The sequence below is a fragment of the Nyctibius grandis genome, unplaced genomic scaffold (assembly GCF_013368605.1).
Source record: "Nyctibius grandis isolate bNycGra1 unplaced genomic scaffold, bNycGra1.pri scaffold_151_arrow_ctg1, whole genome shotgun sequence".
Lineage (NCBI taxonomy): Eukaryota > Metazoa > Chordata > Aves > Nyctibiiformes > Nyctibiidae > Nyctibius > Nyctibius grandis.
The window spans coordinates 4,399-26,783 of NW_027167524.1; the positions used below are offsets into that span (position 1 = coordinate 4,399).

General features: G+C 65.5%; 3 protein-coding genes and 1 pseudogene across 3 annotated transcripts; 2 read left to right on the plus strand and 2 right to left on the minus strand.

Moving 5' to 3' along the window:
* The first annotated feature begins 382 nt into the window (after positions 1 to 382).
* On the plus strand, positions 383 to 2,545 carry LOC137677340 (collagen alpha-1(V) chain-like). Its single transcript, XM_068424641.1, has one exon. It carries the CDS (start codon positions 383 to 385, stop codon positions 2,543 to 2,545), a length of 2,163 nt encoding a protein of 720 aa, XP_068280742.1.
* A 7,672-nt stretch (positions 2,546 to 10,217) lies between these two features.
* LOC137677341 (uncharacterized) lies at positions 10,218 to 11,927 on the plus strand (annotated as a pseudogene).
* Positions 11,928 to 12,100: 173 nt separating this feature from the next.
* Positions 12,101 to 18,785, minus strand: LOC137677343 (putative surface-exposed virulence protein BigA). The gene is made up of 4 exons (XM_068424644.1): positions 18,400 to 18,785; positions 13,496 to 16,512; positions 13,181 to 13,281; positions 12,101 to 12,225 (listed from the first exon to the last, which is right to left on the minus strand). The coding sequence occupies exons 2-4, from the start codon at positions 16,500 to 16,502 to the stop codon at positions 12,163 to 12,165; spliced, it is 3,171 nt and encodes a 1,056-aa protein (XP_068280745.1). The 5' UTR covers positions 16,503 to 16,512; positions 18,400 to 18,785; the 3' UTR covers positions 12,101 to 12,162.
* A 126-nt stretch (positions 18,786 to 18,911) lies between these two features.
* On the minus strand, positions 18,912 to 21,810 carry LOC137677342 (valine--tRNA ligase, mitochondrial-like; the record flags this gene model as incomplete). Its single annotated transcript, XM_068424643.1, has 5 exons — positions 18,912 to 19,108; positions 19,327 to 19,464; positions 20,579 to 20,757; positions 21,411 to 21,522; positions 21,607 to 21,810. Coding segments are annotated over 5 exons (807 nt in total), but the record flags the coding sequence as incomplete, so codon positions are not given.
* Between the last annotated feature and the right edge of the window lie 575 nt (positions 21,811 to 22,385).

The following is a 22,385-nucleotide window of genomic DNA, read 5'->3' on the forward strand; positions in this document are numbered from 1 at the left end:
GGAAGCGGATCCGGATCCCAGGGGGGAAGTGGATCCGGATCAGGCAGACCTGGATCCCAAGGGGGAAGTGGATCCGGATCAGGAAGACCTGGATCCCAAGGGGGAAGCGGATCTGGATCCCAAGGGGGAAGTGGATCTGGATTAGGCAGACCTGGATCCCAAGGGGGAAGTGGATCCGGATCAGGAAGACCTGGATCCCAAGGGGGAAGCGGATCTGGATCCCAAGGGGGAAGTGGATCTGGATTAGGCAGACCCGGATCCCAAGGGGGAAGTGGATCCGGATCAGGCAGACCTGGATCCCAAGGGGGAAGTGGATCCGGATCAGGCAGACCTGGATCCCAAGGGGGAAGTGGATCCTATGGGGGATCTAGTTCAGGATCCTATGGAAGCGGATCCGGATCAGGCAGACCCGGATCCCAAGGGGGAAGTGGATCCGGATCCCAGTGGGGAAGTGGATCCGGATCGGGTAGACCCGGATCCCAGGGGGGAAGCGGATCCGGATCCTATGGGGGATCAGGCTCCTACGGGGACAGCTCGGGATCCTATGGGCTCCCTGAGTCCTACGGGGGTGGATCGGGATCTTATGGGGGATCCGGATCCTACGGGGGTGGATCTGGATCAGGCAGACCTGGATCCCAAGGGGGAAGTGGATCTGGATCAGGCAGACCCGGATCCCAGGGGGGAAGTGGATCTGGATCAGGAAGACCTGGATCCCAAGGGGGAAGTGGATCCGGATCAGGAAGACCTGGATCCCAAGGGGGAAGTGGATCCTATGGGGGATCTAGTTCAGGATCCTATGGAAGCGGATCCGGATCAGGCAGACCCGGATCCCAAGGGGGAAGTGGATCCGGATCCCAGTGGGGAAGTGGATCCGGATCAGGCAGACCTGGATCCCAGGGGGGAAGTGGATCCGGATCCTATGGGGGATCGGGCTCCTACGGGGACAGCTCGGGATCCTATGGGCTCCCTGAGTCCTACGGGGGCGGATCTGGATCCTACGGGGGTGGATCCGGATCTTATGGGGGTAGACCAGGATCCTATGGGGGTGGATCTGGATCAGGCAGACCCGGATCCCAAGGGGGAAGTGGATCCGGATCAGGCAGACCCGGCTCCCAGTGGGGAAGCGGATCCGGATCAGGCAGACCTGGGTCCCAGGGGGGAAGTGGATCCGGATCCTATGGGGGATCGGGCTCCTACGGGGACAGCTCGGGATCCTATGGGCTCCCTGAGTCCTACGGGGGTGGATCGGGATCCTATGGGGGATCTGGATCCTACGGGGGCGGATCTGGATCAGGCAGACCCGGATCCCAAGGGGGAAGTGGATCCGGATCAGGCAGACCTGGATCCCAGGGGGGAAGTGGATCCGGATCAGGCAGACCCGGCTCCCAAGGGGGAAGTGGATCCGGATCAGGCAGACCCGGATCCCAGGGGGGAAGTGGATCCTATGGGGGATCTAGTTCGGGATCCTATGGCAGTGGATCCGGATCAGGCAGACCCGGCTCCCAAGGGGGAAGCGGATCCGGATCAGGCAGACCTGGATCCCAGGGGGGAAGCGGATCTGGATCCTATGGGGGATCGGGCTCCTACGGGGACAGCTCGGGATCCTATGGGCTCCCTGAGTCCTATGGGGGCGGATCGGGATCCTATGGGGGTGGATCCGGATCTTATGGGGGTAGACCAGGATCCTACGGGGGTGGATCTGGATCCTACGGGGGACCAGGGTCCTATGGGGGCGGATCGGGATCCTATGGGGGATCCGGATCCTACGGGGGGAGACCAGGATCCTATGGGGGCGGATCAGGATCTTATGGGGGATCCGGATCCTACGGGGGGAGACCAGGATCCTACGGGGGTGGATCTGGATCCTACGGGGGACCAGGGTCCTATGGGGGCGGATCGGGATCCTATGGGGGATCCGGATCCTACGGGGGGAGACCAGGATCCTATGGGGGCGGATCAGGATCTTATGGGGGATCCGGATCCTACGGGGGACCAGGACCCTATGGGGGTGGATCAGGATCCTATGGGGGGGTACCAGGATCCTACGGGGGCGGATCGGGATCCTACGGGGGGAGACCAGGATCCTACGGGGGTGGATCCGGATCCTATGGGGGACCAGGACCCTACGGGGGTGGATCCGGATCCTATGGGGGATCAGGATCCTACGGGGGGGTACCAGGATCTTATGGGGGTGGATCTGGATCTTATGGGGGACCAGGATCCTATGGGGGCGGATCGGGATCTTATGGGGGATCCGGATCATATGGGGGCGGATCCGGATCCTACGGGGGATCGGGATCCACCGGGGGCCCCCGCCGCCCCGGGTACAAGCACCCCGGGATCCCCTTCGTCCCTGGGCTGTGGGATCCCGCCCGCGTCGGGGGTCACGTCCCCATCCACCGCGGCCCCCCCCACGGGATCCATCCGCGACTCCGGATCCAGCTCCAGCTCCGGATCAAGCTCCGGATCCGGATCGAGCTCCGGGAGTGGATCCCGGGCAGGATCCGACCAATCAGAGCCCGGCTGCGGGGGCTGCGACCAATAGGAGCGTCCGGATGCTCCCGTGGGCCAATAAAGTGGTTGGATGGTGGCACCTCGTCCCTGTCCCCACACGTGTCCCCAACGTGTCCCCAACGTGTCTCGGCACTGGTTGAACTGGTGGGACTGGTGTGTGCCCACGCGTGGGGACAGGGACATCCGGGGTGGGGTGGTGGCATCTGGGTGGGGTGGTGACATCTGGGGTGGGGTTGGGGACATCTGGGGTGGGGTGGTGGCACCTGGGTGGGGTGGTGACATCTGGGGTGGGGTTGGGGACATCTGGGGTGGGGTGGTGACACCTGGGTGGGGTGGTGGCATCTGGGGTGGGGTTGGTGACATCTGGGGTGGGGTGGTGGCACTTGGGGTGGGTTGGGGACACCTGGGGTGGGGTGGTGGCATCTGGGGTAGGGTTGGGGACACCTGGGGTGGGGTGGTGACATCTGGGGTGGTGACACCTGGGTGGGGTGGTGGCATCTGGGGTGGGGTGGTGGCACTTGGGGTGGGTTGGTGGCACCTGGGGTGGGGTGGGGACACCTGGGGTGGGGTGGTGACATCTGGGGTGGTGACACCTGGGTGGGGTGGTGGCACCTGGGGTGGGGTGGTGACACCCAGGAGGACATGGATGGGGACGTGGGGGTTGGGGACATCCATGGGGTGGGGTTGGGGACAGCGGGGAGGGGATGGGGACACCTGGGGTGGGGTGGGCTCTATGGGGCTCTATGGGGCTATAGGGGCTCTGTGGGGCTCTGTGGGGCTCTATGGGCTCTATGGGGCTCTATGGGGCTATAGGGGCTCTATGGGGCTATAGGGGCTCTAGGGGGCTCTATGGGGCTCTATGGGGCTCTGTGGGGCTATAGGGGCTCTGTGGGGCTCTATGGGGCTCTATGGGGCTATAGGGGCTCTATGGGCTCTATGGGGCTCTATGGGGCTATAGGGGCTCTATGGGCTCTATGGGGCTCTATGGGGCTCTATGGGGCTATAGGGGCTCTATGGGGCTCTATGGGGCTATAGAGGCTCTATGGGGCTATAGGGGCTCTAGGGGGCTCTATGGGGCTCTATGGGGCTCTGTGGGGCTATAGGGGCTCTATGGGGCTCTATGGGACTCTGTGGGGCTCTATGGGGCTCTATGGGGCTCTATGGGGCTATAGAGGCTCTATGGGGCTCTATGGGGCTCTATGGGGCTATAGGGGCTCTATGGGGCTATAGGGGCTCTGTGGGGCTATAGGGGCTCTATGGGGCTCTATGGGGCTATAGGGGCTCTATGGGGCTCTATGGGGCTCTATGGGGCTATAGGGGCTCTGTGGGACTCTGTGGGGCTATAGGGGCTCTATGGGGCTCTATGGGGCTATAGGGGCTCTATGGGGCTCTGTGGGGCTATAGGGGCTCTATGGGGCTATAGGGGCTCTATGGGGCTGTATGGGGCTGTATGGGGTTCTACGGGGCTATAGGGGCTCTATGGAGCTATAGGGGGCTATAGGGGCTCTATGGGGCTATAGGGGCTCTATGGGGCTCTATGGGGCTATAGGGGCTCTATGGGGCTATAGGGGCTCTGTGGGGCTTTATGGGGTTATAGGGGCTATAGGGGGCTATAGGGGCTCTATGGGGCTCTATGGGGCTCTATGGGGCTCTATGGGGCTATAGGGGCTCTATGGGGCTATAGGGGCTCTATGGGGCTCTATGGGGCTATAGGGGCTCTATGGGGCTCTGTGGGGCTATAGGGGCTCTATGGGGCTCTATGGGACTCTATGGGGCTCTATGGGGCTCTATGGGGCTATAGGGGCTCTATGGGGCTCTATGGGGCTCTGTGGGGCTATAGGGGCTCTATGGGGCTATAGGGGCTCTATGGGGCTCTATGGGGCTCTATGGGGCTATAGGGGCTCTATGGGGCTCTAGGGGCTATAGGGGCTATAGGGGCTCTATGGGGCTATAGGGGCTCTGTGGGGCTCTATGGGACTCTGTGGGGCTCTGTGGGGCTCTGTGGGGCTATAGGGGCTCTATGGGGCTCTATGGGGCTCTGTGGGGCTATAGGGGCTCTATGGGGCTATAGGGGCTCTATGGGGCTCTATGGGGCTATAGGGGCTATAGGGGCTCTATGGGGCTCTATGGGGCTCTATGGGGCTATAGGGGCTCTATGGGGCCGGGCGGGTCCCCCGGTGCATGCTGGGAGCTCTGACTCACGGGGTGTCGCTGCCACGTCCCCCCTCGACCTTCCGGGCCGGCCGGTCCCCACCCCCGCCCTGGGGGGGCCCCTCCCAGTGCTCCCAGTGCTCCCAGTGCTCCCAGTGCTCCCAGTGCTGTGCTCGAGCCGGCTGCCAGCGCCACCAGGTTGGTCCCCCCCCACCTTGGGACACCTGGGGGGCACTGGGGGGGCACTGGGTGACACTGGGAGGTCACTGGGGGGCACTGGGTGAAGCTGGGGGGGCACTGGGTGGAGCTGGGGGGGGCACTGGGGGGGCACTGGGTTACACTGGGGGTCACTGGGGTCACTGGGTGAAGCTGGTGGGGCACTGGGGGGCACTGGGTGCAGCTGGGGGGGCACTGGGTGACACTGGGAGGTCACTGGGGGGCACTGGGTGCAGCTGGGGGACACCGGGTGAAGCTGGGTGGATCTGGGGGGGCACTGGGTGGAGCTGGGGGGGTCACTGGGGGCACTGGGTGACACTGGGGGGGCACTGGGTGACACTGGCAGGGCACTGGGGGGCACTGGGTGAAGCTGGGGAGTCACTGGGGGCACTGGGTGGAGCTGGGGGGGGGCACTGGGGGGCACTGGGTGATACTTGGGGGTCACTGGGGGGCACTGGGTGGAGCTGGGGGGCACTGGGTGATACTGGGGGTGTACTGGGGGGCACTGGGTGGAGCTGGAGGGGTGCACTGGGGGCACTGGGTGGAGCTGGGGGGGGCACTGGGGGGCACTGGGTGGAGCTGGGGGGGCACTGGGGGTCACTGGGTGACACTGGGGTCATTGGTGGATGGTGGGGGGGGCACTGGGTGATACTGGGAGGTCACTGGGTGACACTGGGGGGGTCACTGGGGGGCACTGGGTGACACCGTGTCCCCCCCTGACCCCTCCTCTCCCCCCCCCAGCATGACCGACCGCCGCCGCACGACGCCCCCCGCCCCCCCCCCAGCCCCAGGCTCCGCCCCCCGACCCCGCCCCCCGCCAGGCCCCGCCCCCCGACCCCGAGGCCCCGCCCCCTGACCCCGACCCCCCCCTGCTCCCCGTGGCCCCTTGGCCCCCCCTGCCCGAGTGGGGGGACACGGGGGGGGACAAGCCACCGCCGCGGCCAGCGGGGACCAGGGGGGGCCACTGAGCCACCACCGGCCCCATGGGGCCACCACCACCCCCCACGTGGCCCCATGATGTCCCCAAGAAGAGCCACCACCCCCATGTGACCCACAGATGTCCCCAAGAAGAGCCACCACCCAGGTGGCCCCACGATGTCCCCAAGAAGAGCCACCATCATCCTGGCCCCACAGATGTCCCCAAGAAGAGCCACCACCCCCCAGGTGGCCCCACAGATGTCCCCAAGAAGAGCCACCACCCCCTACGTGACCCACAGATGTCCCCAAGAAGAGCCACCACCGCCCTGTCCCCACAGATGTCCCCAAGAAGAGCCACCACCCCCCCACGTGGCCCCACAGATGTCCCCAAGAAGAGCCACCCCCCAGGTGGCCCCACAGATGTCCCCAAGAAGAGCCACCATCATCCTGGCCCCACAGATGTCCCCAAGAAGAGCCACCACCCCCACGTGGCCCCACGGATGTCCCCAAGAAGAGCCACCACCCCCATGTGGCCCCACAGATGTCCCCAAGAAGAGCCACCACCCCCATGTGGCCCCATAGATGTCCCCAAGAAGAGCCACCACCCCCTACGTGACCCACAGATGTCCCCAAGAAGAGCCACCACCCCCATGTGGCCCCACGATGTCCCCAAGAAGAGCCACCACCGTTCTGTCCCCACAGATGTCCCCAAGAAGAGCCACCACCCCCACGTGGCCCCACGATGTCCCCAAGAAGAGCCACCACCCCCATGTGGCCCCACAGATGTCCCCAAGAAGAGCCACCACCGTCCTGGCCCCACAGATGTCCCCAAGAAGAGCCACCACCCCCACGTGGCCCCACAGATGTCCCCAAGAAGAGCCACCACCCCCACGTGACCCCACAGATGTCCCCAAGAAGAGCCACCACCCCCATGTGACCCACAGATGTCCCCAAGAAGAGCCACCACCGTTCTGTCCCCACAGATGTCCCCAAGAAGAGCCACCACCCCCACGTGGCCCCACGATGTCCCCAAGAAGAGCCACCACCCCCACGTGGCCCCACGGATGTCCCCAAGAGCCACCACCGTCCTGTCCCCACAGATGTCCCCAATTAAAGTGTCACCCCACCCCGCTCTTGGCGCCCTCGTGACACGGGGTGGGACTGGGGACAAGGACCCATGGGGAGGGGACACTGAGGTGTCCCCTCCTTGTCCCCAGGGGGGCCCCGAGGTCAGGATGGGGACAAGGGATGGGGACGACGCTGCTGCCACCTTTAATGGGGACGTGGGGTGGGGACATGGGGGTGGGGACATGGGGACAGGATGGGGTCACAGGCATGGGGACATGGGGACAGGGTGGGGACATGGGGACAATGACATGGAGATAGGATAGGGATGGGGACATGGGGACTTGGGGACAGGATGAGGGACATCAGAACAGGATGGGGACACAGGGACAGGATGGGGACATGGGGACAAGTTGGGGTCATGGGGACAAGGAGATGGGGACAGGGACATGGGGATGGGGACACTGGGACAGGATGAGGAGGGGGACATGGGGACACGGGGACAATGACATGGGGATGGAGACATCAAGACAGGATGGGGACACGGGGACAGGATGGGGACATGGAGATGGGGACATGGGGACAATGACATGGGGATGGGGACATTGGGACAGGATGGGGACAGGATGGAGCCACGGGGATGGGGACATGGGGACAGGATGGGGACATGGGGATGGGGACATGGGGACAAGATGGGGACAATGACATGGGGACAGGATGGAGCCATGAGGATGGGGACACGGGGACAGGATGGGGACAATGACATGGGGACAGGATGGGGACACGGGGACAAGACGGGGTCACGGGCATGAGGACATGGGGACAATGACATGGGGATGGGGACATGGGGACAGGAGGAGGGACATTAGAACAGTATGGGGACATGGGGATGGGGACATCGGGTCAGGATGGGGACATGGGGACAGGATGGGGACACAGGGACACGGGGACAGGATGGGGACACAGGGACAAGGAGATGGGGACAGGGACATGGGGACAGGATGGGGACATGGGGACAAGGATGTTGGGATGGGGACATGGGGACAGGATGGGGACAATGACATGGGGACAAGATGGAGCCACAGGGATGGGGACATGGGGACAGGATGGGGTCACGGGCATGGGGACGTGGGGACAATGACATGGGGACATGGGGACAGGATGGGGACAAGGAGATGGGACATGGGGATGGGGACACAGGGACAGGATGGGGACACGGGGATGGAGACATGGGGACAATGACACGGGGATGGGGACATGGGGACAGGATGGGGACACGGGGACAAGGAGATGGGGACAAGATGGAGCCACGGGGATGGGGACAGGATGGGGACATGGGGACAATGACATGGGGATGGGGACACTGGGACAGGATGGGGACATGGGGACAGGATGGGGACAGGGATGTTGGGATGGGGACATGGGGACAGGATGGGGACAATGACATGGGGACAGGATGGTGACATGGGGATGGGGACAGGATGGGGACATGGGGATGGGGACACCGTGACAGGATGGTGACGCAGGGACAGGCCGGGGACACGGTGACACGGGGACAGTCGCCCCCCGGCGCTACGGCACCTCCCACAGCTCCTCCGAGTGTCCCCACCCTGGAGAGGGGACAGGGTGAGGGACAAGGGTGGACACCAGGTCCCCAACGTCCCCCCGTGTCCCCAACGTCCCCCCGTGTCCCCGTACCGCGGCTCTCGCTGTCCCCGACGTCCCTGGACGCCTCCTGGCTCCCGATGTCCCCAACGTCCCCGAGGTCGGGGCTCTCGCCCGAGCTCCTGGGCCACCCCTGGGGTGGGGGACGTCGCTGGGGACGTGGCCCCTGTCCCGGGGGACGTGGCCCTGGTCCTTGGGGTGACACCTCTGGTCCTTGAGGTGACATCCCTGGTCCTTGGGGACGTGGCCCTGGTCCTTGAGGTGACATCTCTGGTCTTTGGGGACGTGTCCCAACCTCTTGGGGACGTGTCCCCAGTCCTTGGGGACGCATCTCTGGTCCTTGGGGTGACACCTCTGGTCCTTGAGGTGACATCCCTGGTCCTTGGGGACGTGTCCCTGGTCCTTGAGGTGACATCTCTGGTCCTTGGGGACGTGTCCCTGGTCCTTGGGGTGGCATCTCTGGTCCTTGAGGTGACACCTCTGGTCCTTGAGGTGACATCTCTGGTCCTTGGGGTGACATCTCTGGTCCTTGGGGACGTGGCCCTGGTCCTTGAGGTGACACCTCTTGTCCTTGAGGTGACATCTCTGGCCCTTGGGGTGACACCTCTGGTCCTTGGGGACGTGTCCCAGCCTCTTGGGGACGTGTCCCTGGTCCTTGAGGTGACACCTCTGGTCCTTGGGGACGTGTCTCTGGCTCTTGGGGACACGTCCCTGGTCCTTGGGGCCACCTCCCCGGTCCTTGGGGACGTCCCTCAGGTCCCTGGCCCCACGTCCCCAAGCCTTGGAGCCACGTCCCCGCTCTTTGGGGACGTGTCCCCAGCCCTTGGGGACGTCCCTGGCCCCACGTCCCCAAACCTTGGGGCCACCTCCCTGCTCCTTGGGGACGTCGGGCTGGTCCTCGGGGTTGTGTCCCCGCTCCCTGGGGACATCTCTGGGGGCCTTGGGGTGGCACCTCCAAGCCAAGGGGTGACCCCAATGTCCCCAAGTCTGGGGGTGGCCCTGGGGACACCAGTGTCCCCGAGGGGCCACCTGGGAGGAGCTGGAGGAACCGGAGCAGCGAGGCCACCGCTTGTCCCCAAGGCTGCTGGGGGACGGGGACGGGGACAGCGGGTCCTGCGGGGAGGTGACACAGGGGACATGGGGACAGGGACAGGTCCTCTGGTGCCACCAACCCCCCCCTTGGTGGCCTTATGGTGGCCTTTGGGCCCCTTCATGTCACATCATGTCCCCAGGTCCCCCCATGTCCCCCCATGTCCCCTCATGTCCCATGTCCCCCCATGTCCCCTCATGTCCCCCCATGTCCCCATGTCCCCATGTCCCCATGTCCCCCCATGTCCCCCCACGTCCCCCCACGTCCCCCCAGTGTCCCGTGTCCCCCTTGTCCCCTCATGTCCCCCATGTCCCCCCCATGTCCCCACGTCCCCCCTCACCCCCCAGCAGCAGCAGCGTCCCCAGGGCCACCGCGAGTGTCCCCGTCACCCCCATGGCGCTGCCTCTGTGTCCCCAACCCCCCCCCCGCAGTGTCCCCACTTATAGACACGGGGACAGGGACGTCCCCTGGGAGGGGACACGGGAGGTGGCCGTGCCCTGGGGTGGGGACATGGGACGTCCGTGTCCCCACACCCTCCCCGGGCTGGGTGACAACGGCTGGTCCCCATGTCCCCATGTCCCCACGTCCCCATGTCCCCATGTCCCCGTGTCCCCCCAAGCCTCCCAGTGTCCCCAATGTCCCCAGTGTCCCCAACCCTCCCCCCATGTCCCCAGTGTCCCCACTGTCCCCAGACCCTCCCTGATGTCCCCAGACCCTCCCTGATGGCCCTGGTGTCCCCACGGTCCCCAAACCCTCCTGTGTCCTCGGTGTCCCCAGACTTCTGGTGTCCCCAAACCCTTCCCAGTGTCCCCAATATCCTGATGTCCCCAAACCCTCCTTAGTGTCCCAGTTTCTCCAGTGTCCTCAAGCCCTCCCTGATGTCCCCAGTGTCCCCAATGTCCCCAACCCCTCCTTGGTGTCCCCAGACCCTCCCTGATGTCCCCAGACCCTCCCAGATGTCCCCAGTGTCCCCCATGTCCTGATGTCCCCAGTTTCTCCAGTGTCCCCAGTGTCCTGATGTCCCTAACCCCTCCCTGATGTCTCCAGTGTCCCCACTGTCCCCAGACCCTCCCTGATGTCCCCAGACCCTCCCTGATGTCCCCAAATCCTCCTTGATGTCCCCAGACCCTCCTTGATGTCCCCAGTGTCCCCAACCCCTCCCTGATGTCCCCAGTGTCCCCAAACTCTCCTTGGTGTTCCCAGACCCTCCCAGATGTCCCCAGTGTCCCCATTGTCCCCAAACCCCTCCCTGATGTCCCCAATGTCCCTAGACCCTCACTGACGTCCCCAGTGTCCTGATGTCCCCAAATCCTCCTTGGTGTCCCCAGACCCTCCCTGATGTCCCCAACCCCTCCCTGATGTCCCCAGTGTCCTGATGTCCCCAAACCCTCCCCAGTGTCCCCAGTGTCCCCAGACCCTCCCAGATGTCCCCAGTGTCCCCAAACCCTCCCTGACGTCCCCAGACTCTCCCAGACATCCCCAGTGTCCCCAGTGTCCTGATGTCCCCAAACCCTCCTTGGTGTCCCCAGACCCTCCCAGATGTCCCCAGTGTCCCCAATGTCCCCAAACCCCTCCATGATGTCCCCAGTGTCCCCAACCCCTCCCTGATGTCCCCGATGTCCCCAAACCCTCCCTGACGTCCCCAGTGTCCCCAGTGTCCTGATGTCCCCAACCCCTCCCTGATGTCCCCAACCCCTCCCAGATGTCCCCAAACCCTCCCTAATGTCCCCAGTGTCCCCAGTGTCCTGATGTCCCCAAACCCTCCCCAGTGTCCCCAATGTCCCCAGACCCTCCCAGATGTCCCCAAACCCTCCCAGATGTCCCCAACCCCTCCCTGATGTCCCCAGTGTCCCCAAACCCCTCCCAGTGTCCCCAATGTCCTGATGTCCCCAAACCCTCCCAGATGTCCCCAACCCCTCCCTGATGTCCCGTTTCCTGATGTCCCCAAACCCTCCTTGGTGTCCCCAGACCCTCCCAGACGTCCCCAGTGTCCCCGACCTCTCCCTGATGTCCCCAGTGTCCCCAAACCCTCCTTTGTGTCCCCAGACCCTCCCTGATGTCCCCAGTGTCCCCAATGTCCCCAAACCCCTCCCTGATGTCCCCAAACCCTCCCTGACGTCCCCAGTGTCCCCAGTGGCCTGATGTCCCCAAACCCTCCCCAATGTCCCCAAACCCTCCTTGGTGTCCCCAGTGTCCTGATGTCCCCAACCCCTCCCTGATGACCCCCTGTCCCCCATGTCCCCTGTCCCCACACCCCCCCCCCGCTGCGTGGCCGCTCCCCACGGTGCCACCCCATGGGGGGAGGTGACACAATGTCCCTTTGTCCGTGGCCACCGTCCCCGCGCGGTGACAAGCCCGGACTCGCCGGTGGCCACCAGCCGTGACAGCCACCACCCCCCCTCCAAGGGACCGAGGCCTCGCGGGGGGGCCAAGGGGGGGGTTTATTGTTGGGTTGATAAGGGGGGGGGGGAGGTGACACCACCCAGGGCCACCACCCCCTGCCACCCCCCCCCCCAGCTGCCATCTTGGCCCGCCGCAAAGGCTCATGGGAAGGATTCGGCCACCGGCACCGAGCTGATGAGGAAAACCTTCACGTAATGGACGGCCTGGGGGGAGTGGGGGGGGGGGTCAGGGGGGTCAGGACCCCCCCCGTGACCCCCCCTCACCCAATGACCCCCCAACCAGGTGACCTTGACCCCCCATGACCCCCCCAATGATCCCCCAGGGACCACCCCCCAAGGGAACCCCCCCCCACCCAATGACCCCCCCAAAGGACCCCCCCATGACCCCCCAGTTGTCCTTGACCCCCCATGACCCCAATGACCCCCCATGACCCCAATGACCCCCCCATGACCCCCCAGGTGTCCTTGACCCCCCATGACCCTCCCATGACCCCCCAGGTGTCCTTGACCCCCCATGACCCCCCCATGACCCCCCAGGTGTCCTTGACCCCCCATCACCCCCCCATGACCCCCGAGGTGTCCTTGACCCCCCATCACCCCCCCGACCCCCCAGTTGTCCTTGACCCCCCATGACCCCAATGACCCCCCATGACCCTCCCATGACCCCCCCCATGACCCCCCAGGTGTCCTTGACCCCCCATGACCCCCCCAATGACCCCCCATGACCCCAATGACCCCCCCATTACCCCCCAGTTGTCCTTGACCCCCAATGACCCCCCAGGTGTCCTTGACCCCCCATGACCCCCCCATGACCCCCCAGTTGTCCTTGACCTCCAATGACCCCCCATGACCCCAATCACCCCCCATGACCCCCCAGGTGTCCTTGACCCCCCATGACCCCAATGACCCCCCCGTGACCCCCCAGATGCCCTTGACCCCCCCATCACCCCCCCATGACCCTCGAGTTGTCCTTGACCCCCCATGACCCCCCATGACCCCAATGACCCCCCCGTGACCCCCCAGGTGTCCTTGACCCCCCCATGACCCCCCCATGACCCCCCAGGTGTCCTTGACCCCCCCATGACCCCCGAGATGCCCTTGACCCCCCCGTGACCCCCCAGATGCCCTTGACCCCCCCGTGACCCCCCCCGGGCCGTACCGCGAAGACCCCGGCGAGGAGGAGGAGGGCGAGGAGGAGGCAGACGAGGGCGAGGAAGACGAGGGGGCAGCCGGGGGGCGGGGTCTGGGGCTGGGGGGGGGCTGCGAGGGGCGGGGTCAGCACCAGGCCACGCCCCCAGCCCCCTTAGCTCCGCCCCCAGCCCCTTAGCCCCGCCCCTGCCCCATAGACCCGCCCCCAGCACCTGGGAACACCCCTTGGCCCCGCCCACCCCGCCGTGGCCCCGCCCCCAGGTCTTAGGCCCCGCCCCCAAGCCCCAGGCCACGCCCCCAAGGGCTTGGCCCCGCCCCCTCTCACCTGGGGCGTCGCCTCGTCCGCCGCCGCCCTCTCTGCGCGCGTCAGTGGTGATGTCATCAGTGATGTCATCGCCCAGGGGGGCGGGGTCTGTGAGGGCGGGGAGCGGAGGCTCCTCCCCCGGGGTGATGTCACCCGTGATGTCATCACCAGGGGTGACGTCGCGGCCGGAGAGGGGGGAAGTGACGTCACCGCTGACGATGTCACCGAGGTCAGCACCTCGTGTGACATCATCAGTGATGTCACCCCCGGGAGCGATGAAGGGCGTGACGTCATCATCAGGCATTACATCGTCGGTGACGTCACCGGTGTTGTCACCTTCCCCGCCAACGGCGCCTCCTAGCGGGGAGGAAGTGACATCATCCGCGGCGATGATGTCATCAGGAGGGGTGTCCTCGGCTACGGGCGACGCGATGACATCATCAGTTAGGTCATCGCCGGGAAGAGCGATGATGCCATCAGTGAGGTCATCAGCGGGGAGAGCGATGACATCATCAGTGCGGGCAGCCCTAGAGGGGGAGGGAGGGGCGGAGTCCTCGGCGATGATGTCATCAGTGAGGTCATCCCCAGCGATGATGTCACCAGCGATATCATCCCCGGTGATGATGTCACCAGTGAGGTCACCCGCGGCAATGATGTCACTGATGATGTCATCCCCAGTGATGATGTCACCAGTATCTTTATGCCCAGTGATGACATCACCACTGACTTCACTCGTAATGATGATGTCACCAGTGATGTCACCCCCAGCGATGATGTCACCAGCAACGTTATCCCCGGTGATGACATCACCAGTGAGGTCATCCCTAGTGATGATGTCATCGATCATGTCACCCACAGTGATGATGTCATCACTGATGTCACCCCCAGCGATGATGTCACCCCCAGCGATGATGTCACCAGCGACGCTATTCCCGGCCAGGGAGGAAATGACATCACTCTCGGCGCTGACATCACCATCCTCGGGGAGACGGGAAGTGACGTCACCTCCGTCGACGAGATCACCAATGACGTCATCGTTGGGGACCAACGGAGTGACGTCACCCTCAGCCGTGACGTCACCGGGGAGGGGCGAAACTCCACCGTCCCCGATGACATCACCAGGTGTGATGTCATTGGACCGGGTGGCAGTGACGTCACTGCTCTCCGTGATGTCATGAGGGGCACCAGTGACGTCATCAGTGATGTAATCGGTGACGTCATCGCCGGGAACGTCCTTGTCCTCCGCGGGCGGCGCCGTCACCATGATGGTGATGCCACCGCAGGTGTCCCCAATGTCCCCGAGGATGGTGATGTCATCACCAAGAGTGACGTCATTTCCTCCTGTGTCCCCCAGGGCCGGGACGCCGCCATCTTTGTCCCCAACGTCCCCTGGGCCGGTGACGTCCCTGTCCCCAGTGTCCTCGTCCCCAGGGGCTGGCATGTCCCCAGTGTCCCCTGGCGCTGGGACATCCCTGTCCCCAACGTCCCTCAGGGTGGTGACATCCTTGTCCCCAGGAGCTGGGACATCCCTGTCCCCAATGTCCTTGTCCCCAGGGGCTGGGATGTCCCCAATGTCCTTTAGGGTGGTGACATCCCTGTCCCCAGTGTCCTTGTCCTCAAGGCCTGGGATGTCCCCAGTGTCCCTCAGGGTGGTGACATCCCTGTCCCCAGGAGCTGGGACATCCCTGTCCCCACTGTCCTTGTCCTCAAGGCCTGGGATGTCCCCAATGTCCCTCAGGGTGGTGACATCCCTGTCCCCAACATCCCTGTCCCCAGGAACTGGGACATCCTTGTCCCCAGTGTCCTTTAGGGTGGTGACATCCTTGTCCCCAAGAGCTGGGACATTCCTGTCCCCAGTGTCCTTGTCCCCAAGGCCTGGGATGTCCCCACTGTCCCTCAGGGCTGGGACATCCTTGTCCCCAACGTCCCTCAGGGTGGTGGCATCCTTGTCCCCAGGAGCTGGGACATCCCTGTCCCCACTGTCCTTGTCCCCAAGGCCTGGGATGTCCCCAATGTCCCTCAGGGTAGTGACATCCCTGTCCCCAGAGGCTGGGACATCCCTGTCCCCACTGTCCTTGTCCTCAAGGCCTGGGATGTCCCCAATGTCCCTCAGGATTGGGACATCCTTGTCCCCAATGTCCCTCAGGGTGGTGACATCCCTGTCCCCAATGTCCTTGTTCTCAGGACCTGGGATGTCCCCAATGTCCCTAAGGGTTGGGACATCCTTGTCCCCAGTGTCCTTCAGGGTGGTGACATCCCTGTCCCCAGGAGCTGGGACATCCCTGTCCCCACTGTCCTTCTCCTCAGAGCCCAGGATGTCCCCAGTGTCCCTTAGGGTTGGGACATCCTTGTCCCCAACGTCCTTGTCCCCAGGAGCTGGGACATCCCTGTCCCCAATGTCCTCGTCCCCAGAAACTGGGATGTCCCCAATGTCCCTTACGGTGGTGACATCCCTGTCCCCAGGAGCTGGGACATCCCTGTCCCCAATGTCCTTGTCCTCAAGGCCTGGGATGTCCCCAATGTCCCTCAGGGTGGTGACATCCCTGTCCCCAGTGTCCTTGTCCCCAAGAGCTGGACCACCCCGGTCTCCAACGTCCCTTGAGGTGACTCCATCCTTGTCCCCAACGTCCCTTAGAGCTGGGACATCCTTGTCCCCATCATCCTTGTCCCCAAGGGCTGGCACATCCCTGTCCCCAATGTCCTTGTCCCCAATGTCCCCGATGTCCTTGTCACCGACGTCCCCAGTGTCCTTGTCCCCAGTGTCCCCAGTGTCCTCGTCCGCAGGGGCCGCCGTGACGGTGATGGTGATGCCACTGGCCCAGGGGGTGACACTGGGGACACTGGGGACACTGGGGTCCTCTCCGGGGCACGCTGGGGTGGCACCGTCCCCCTCGGTGACACCGGTGTCACTGTCCCCCTCGGGGACGCCGCCACCTTGTCCCCACGTGGGTTCGGGGTCCGCGGTGACGTCCCCGGGGGTGGCAGCGAGGGGACGAGGGGACACGGTGTGGGGGCACCCCTCGGCCATGGGTGGGGACCTGGAGGGGGGGGGGGGACACACAGAGGGGACAGGGGTGTCACCGGGGGGTGGCACGGGGAGTCCCTGGGGGGGGGGGGACAGGGAGGGGACATTGGGGGGGGACACGGAGGGACAAAGGGGACGCCAGGAGGAATGGGGGGACACGGGGGACACCAGGATGGACGGGGGGATATGGGGGGACAGGGAGGGGACATCGGGGACGCCAGGAGGGACATGGGGACATGGGGGGACATGGAGGGGACACAGGGGGACCCCAGGAGGGACATGGGGGACAGGGAGGGGACACGGGGGACCCCAGGAGGGACAGAGGAACATGGGGGGACACAGGGGACAGGGAGGGGACACAGGGGACCCCAGGAGGGACAAGGGGACACAGGGGGACATGGGGGGACACAGAAGGGACATGGGGGACAGGGAGGGGACATGGGGGGACACAGGGGGACCCCAGGAGGGACAGCGGGACACGGGGGGACACAGGGGACATGGAGGGGACATGGGGGACGCCAGGAGGGACAGGAGGACATGGGGGGACATGGGGGTCCCCAGAAGGGACATGGGGGACAGGGAGGGGACATGGGGGGACCCCAGGAGGGATGGGGGGACGTGGGGGGACACAGGGGACACCAGGAGGGACAGGTGGACATGGGGGGACATTGGGGACAGGGAGGGGACATGGGGGACCCCAGGAGGGACAGGGGGACATGGGGGGACATGGGGGACACGGAGGGGACACGGGGGACTCCAGAAGGGATGGGGGGACACGGAGGGGACATGGGGGACCCCAAAAGGGACATGGGGGGACACAGGAGGGACACATGGGACAGTGAGGGGACATGGGGGAACACGGGGGGGATATAAGTGACAGGGGGACATGGGGGGACCCCAGGAGGGACATGGGGGGACATGGGGGGACACGGAGGGGACACGGAGGGGACACAGGGGACCCCAGGGGGGACATGGGGGACATGGGGGGGACATGGGGGACTCGAGGAGAGACAGGGGCACATGGGGGGACACAAGGGACATGGAGGGGTCACGAGGGACCCCAGTAGGGACAAGGGGACAGGGGGGGACACAGGGGGACCCCAGGGGGGACATGGGGACATGGGGGACAGGGAGGGGACACGGGGGACAGGGAGGGGACATGGGGGACGCCAGGAGGGACAGGAGGACATGGGGGACATGGGTGTCCCCAGAAGGGACATGGGGGACAGGGAGGGGACACGGGGGGACCCCAGGAGGGATGGGGGGACATGGAGGGACATGGGGGGACATGGGGGATGCCAGGAGGGACAGGGTGACATGGGGGGACACAGGGGACAGGGAGGGGACATGGTGGACCCCAGAAGGGACAGGGGGATGGGGGGGACATGGGGGGACACAGGGGACAGGGAGGGGACACAGGGGGACAGGCAGGGGACATGGGGGGACACAAGGGACAGGGAAGGAACACAGGAAACAGGGAGGGGACATGGGGGACTCCAGGAGGGACATGGGGACATGGGGGACAGGGAGGGGACACGGGGGACCCCAGGAGGGACATGGGGGGACATGGGGGGACACAGGGGGGACATGGAGGACCCCAGGAGGGACAGGGGGACATGGGGGGACACAGAGGGGACACAGGGGACACCAGGAGGGACAGGGGGACATGAGGGGACACGGGGGGACCCCAGGAGGGACAGAGGGACACGCGGGGACACAGGGGACAGGGAGGGGACACAGGGGACTCCAGGAGGGACAAGGGGACATGAGGGGACACGGGGGGACACTGGAGGGACAGGGTGACATAGGGGGACACAGGGGACACACACGGTGGCAGTCGGGGCGGGGGGTCCCAGGGGGTGTCGGGGTCCCCCAGGGTGGGTGGGGGGGTCCCAGGTACCTGAGGTGACAGCAGGTGACAGCAGGTGACAGGATCCTGTCCCCCAACTCCAGGGGGGGGAGGTGACAGTTATGACGTCATCGCCGCAGCTTTGGGGGGGGTGTCCCCAGTTTGGGGGGGTCAGCACCCAGTTTGGGGGGTGCTCGTGCCAGTTTGGGGGGTGCTGGTACCAGTTTGGGGGTGCTGGTACCTCCTGGAGCCCAACCGGTGTCTTGGGGGTGACCAATCAGACGCGGCGATGACGAGGGGGCGGGGCTAAAGCATCTAGGTCCCGCCCCCCCCCCCCCCCAATGTCCCTGAGCTGAGACCGTGCAGCTCGTGACACGTCCCCAGAAAGAAATAATGAGGCCAAGGGGGGGGTTATTGGGTTTTGGGGTCCCCCAGCACCCCTGGGTGCCCCCTCTGCACCCCTGGGTGCCCCCCCGGGACCCCTGGGTGCCCCCCACCCCCCCTGAGCTGAGACCGTGCAGCTCGTGACACGTCCTGGCATAGAAATAATGAGGCTGGGGGGTAATTAAGGGGGTTTTGGGGGGGTTTATTGGGTTTTGGGGTCCCCCAGCACCCCTGGGTGCCCCCCCTGGACCCCTGGGTGCCCCCCTTGGCCCCCTGGGTGCCCCCCCAGGCCCCCCAAGTCCTCAGGGGGGTCGAGGTGGTCCAAAGCCTCCAGCGCTTGGCTCAAGCGGGCAAGTTCGGAGCGGAGAATGGCAACCTAAAGGGGGGGGACATGTTAATTAGGGCAGCGCTAACGAAGGGGGCGCCCTTCCCCCTCCCCCCAGCCATTAATTAGGAGCACCCCTCCCCCTGTGCTAATGAGGAGCGGCGCTAATGAAGCGCCCCCCCCCCCATTAATGAGGTTAATGGGGCACCCCGTTTCCTCTAGAGTTTAGGGATGCGGTTATGCTAATTAGCTTAATGAGGGGGCGGTACCTGGTGGGGGGTGGAGCCCTCGGTGGGGGTCGGGGCCCCCCCGGGGGTCGGGGCCCCCCCGAGGGTCTCGAGGCGCCGCTGGAGGCTCCGGCTGCGGGCGCGGAGCTGGGCCCGGGCGGCCGCCGGCTCCACCAGCCCCTGGGGGGGGACAAGGGGGGCCCTCCGCTATCCCATAATGCCTTGGGGTCCCCCCCAGGTCCCCCAGCACCCCACAATGCCCCTGGGGTGCCCCCAACAGCTCACAATGCCCCTGTGGTCCCCCCAAGTCCTCCAACATCCCAGAATCCCTTGGGGTCCCCTCCAAGACCTCCAGCATCCCATGATGCCCCTGGGGTCCCCCCAGGTCCCCCAGCATCCCATGATGCCCTGGGCCCCCCCCAGGTCCTCCAGCATCCCATGATGCCCCGGGTTCCTCCCACGTCCCACAATGCCCTGGGGTCCCCCCATATCCCACAATGCTCTGGGATCCCTCCCAGGTCCTCCAGCATCCCACAATGCCCCTGGGTACCCCAGTGTCCCACAATGCCTTGGGGTCCCCCTGCAAGTCCTCCAGCATCCCATGATGCCCCGGGGTCCTCCCGTGTCCCACAATGCCCCTGGGGCCCCCCCCATCCCACAATGCCCCTGGGGTCCCCCAGCATCCCACAATGCCCCTGGGCCCCCCCAATATCCCACAATGCCCCGGGGTCCCCCTCGAAATCCTCCAGCATCCCACAATGCCCCTGGGCCTCCCCTCCTTTCCCACAATGCCCCTGGGGTCTCCCCGTATCCCACAATGCCCCTGGGGTCCCCCCCAATCCCACAAGGCCCTGGGCCCCCACCCTGGTCCTCCAGCATCCCACAATGCCCCTGGGCTCCCCCCCCCCATATCCCACAATGCTCCTGGGGTTCCCCCGTATCCCACAATGCCCCTGGGGTCCCCCCCCAATCCCACAATGCCCCTGGGGTGCTCCCATGTCCCATAATGCCCCTGGGTCCCCCCCCCAAGTCCCCCAGCATCCCATGATGCCCCTGGAGTCCCCCTCAATCCCACAATGCCCCCGGGGCACCACCTATCCCACAATGCCCCTGGGCCCCCCCCGGAGTCCCCCCCCATCCCACAATGCCTTGGGGTCCCCCTCAAGTCCCCCAGCATCCCATGATGCCCCAGGCCCCCCCATATCCCATAATGCCCCTGGAGTCCCCCCCATATCCCACAATGCCCCTGGGGTCCCCCACTATCCCACAATGCCCCGGGGCGCCGCTCACTCACCCGCAGGCCGAGGTAGACGCGGGTGCCGGGGCCCGCGGGCGCCCCCACCCACCCGGGGCCCGGCTCTGGCTCCGCCCCCGGGGGGAGGAGCCGCAGAGGCCCCGCCTGCGCCAGGGCCTGGAGGGCGGGGCCCAGCGCCGCCAGCCAATCCCGCGCCTCCGCCGGGCACCGCACCGCCACTGCGCAAAGGGCATGCTGGGATAGCCCCGCCTCCAACATGGCCGCCCCCATATGGGGGGGAGGCAACATGGCCACCCCCATGTGCCCCAGGGCATGCTGGGATTGCCCGGCCTCCACCCTGCTGGACAGGGTGGGCGGGGCAACATGGCCGCCTCCAGTGGGAGCCGCCATCTTGGGGCCAGGTGCATGCTGGGATATGTAGTCCTTTGTGGCAGCCATATTAGATGCCCCAGGGCATGTTGGGACTTGTAGTACAATATGGCAGCCATATTGGATGCCCCAGGGCATGCTGGGACTTAAATCCTCCATGGCAGCCATATTGGATGCTCCAGGGCATGCTGGGACATGTAGTCCTCCATGGCAGCCATATTGGATGCCCCAGAGCATGCTGGGACTTAAATCCCCCACGGCAGCCATATTGGGTTCCCCACAGCATGCCGGGACTTGTACTCCTCCATGGCAGCCATATTGGATGCCCCAGGGCATGCTGGGAAATGTAGCCCTCCACGGCAGCCATCTTGGAAAGCTCCAGGGCATGCTGGGACTTGTAGTCACCTATGGCAGCCATATTGGATGCCCCAATGCCTACTGGGACACGTAGCCCCACCCCACCCCCTGGCAGCCATCTTGTCCCCACCCCCACCGCACTCACCGGGGGGCCGGGCAGCGCCCAGGCGGAAGACGTCCCGCAGGCCTCGCGCCGCCCTCACCACCTCCAGCATGGCCGCCACCTCGGCCTCCACCTCGGGGCAGCGCCAGTGGGCCTGGGGGGGGACACAGAGAGGTGTCAGGGGGGTGCAACCCCCCCTCACACCCCCCCCCCCCCCCCCACGGGTGGCGGCACCCACCAGGCGGGCGGCGTCGGGGAAGGGGGCGAGGCAGAGGGTGGGGGGCGCGTCGGGGGTGCGGGGGAGGCGCTGCCAGAGCTCCTCGGCCAGGAAGGGGGCGAAGGGGGCGAGGAGGCGCAGGCCCAGGTCGGCGCAGGCCAGGAGGGTGCGGCGGGAGGCGGCGGCGGCGGCCCCGGGATCTCGGAGGGTCGGTTTGGTGGTCTCCTGCGGACGGACAGACGGACGGCGGGGGTGAGGAGGGGGGGGGGAAGGTCAAGGAGGTGAGGTGGGGTGGGAGGGATGGACGGATGGAGGTGGTGGGGTGAGGTGAGGGGGCGCTGGGGTGGCGTTGGAGGAGGAGGAGGAGGTGGGATGGATGGACACGGTCAACGGGGTGATGGTGGGTGAAGGTTGACACCCAGAGGGATGGACACGGTCAACGGGGTGATGGTGGGTGAAGGTTGACACCCAAAGGGATGGACATGGTCAACGGGGTGATGGTGGGTGAAGGTTGACACCCAAAGGGATGGACATGGTCAACGGGGTGATGGTGGATGAAGGTTGACACCCAAAGGGATGGATGGGGTCAACGGGGTGATGGTGGGTGAAGGCTGACACCCAAAGGGATGGACATGGTCAACGGGGTGATGGTGGGTGAAGGTTGACACCCAAAGGGATGGACATGGTCAACGGGGTGATGGTGGGTGAAGGTTGACACCCAAAGGGATGGACAGGGTCAAGGGGGTGATGGTGGGTGAAGGTTGACACCCAAAGGGATGGACGGGGTCAACGGGGTGATG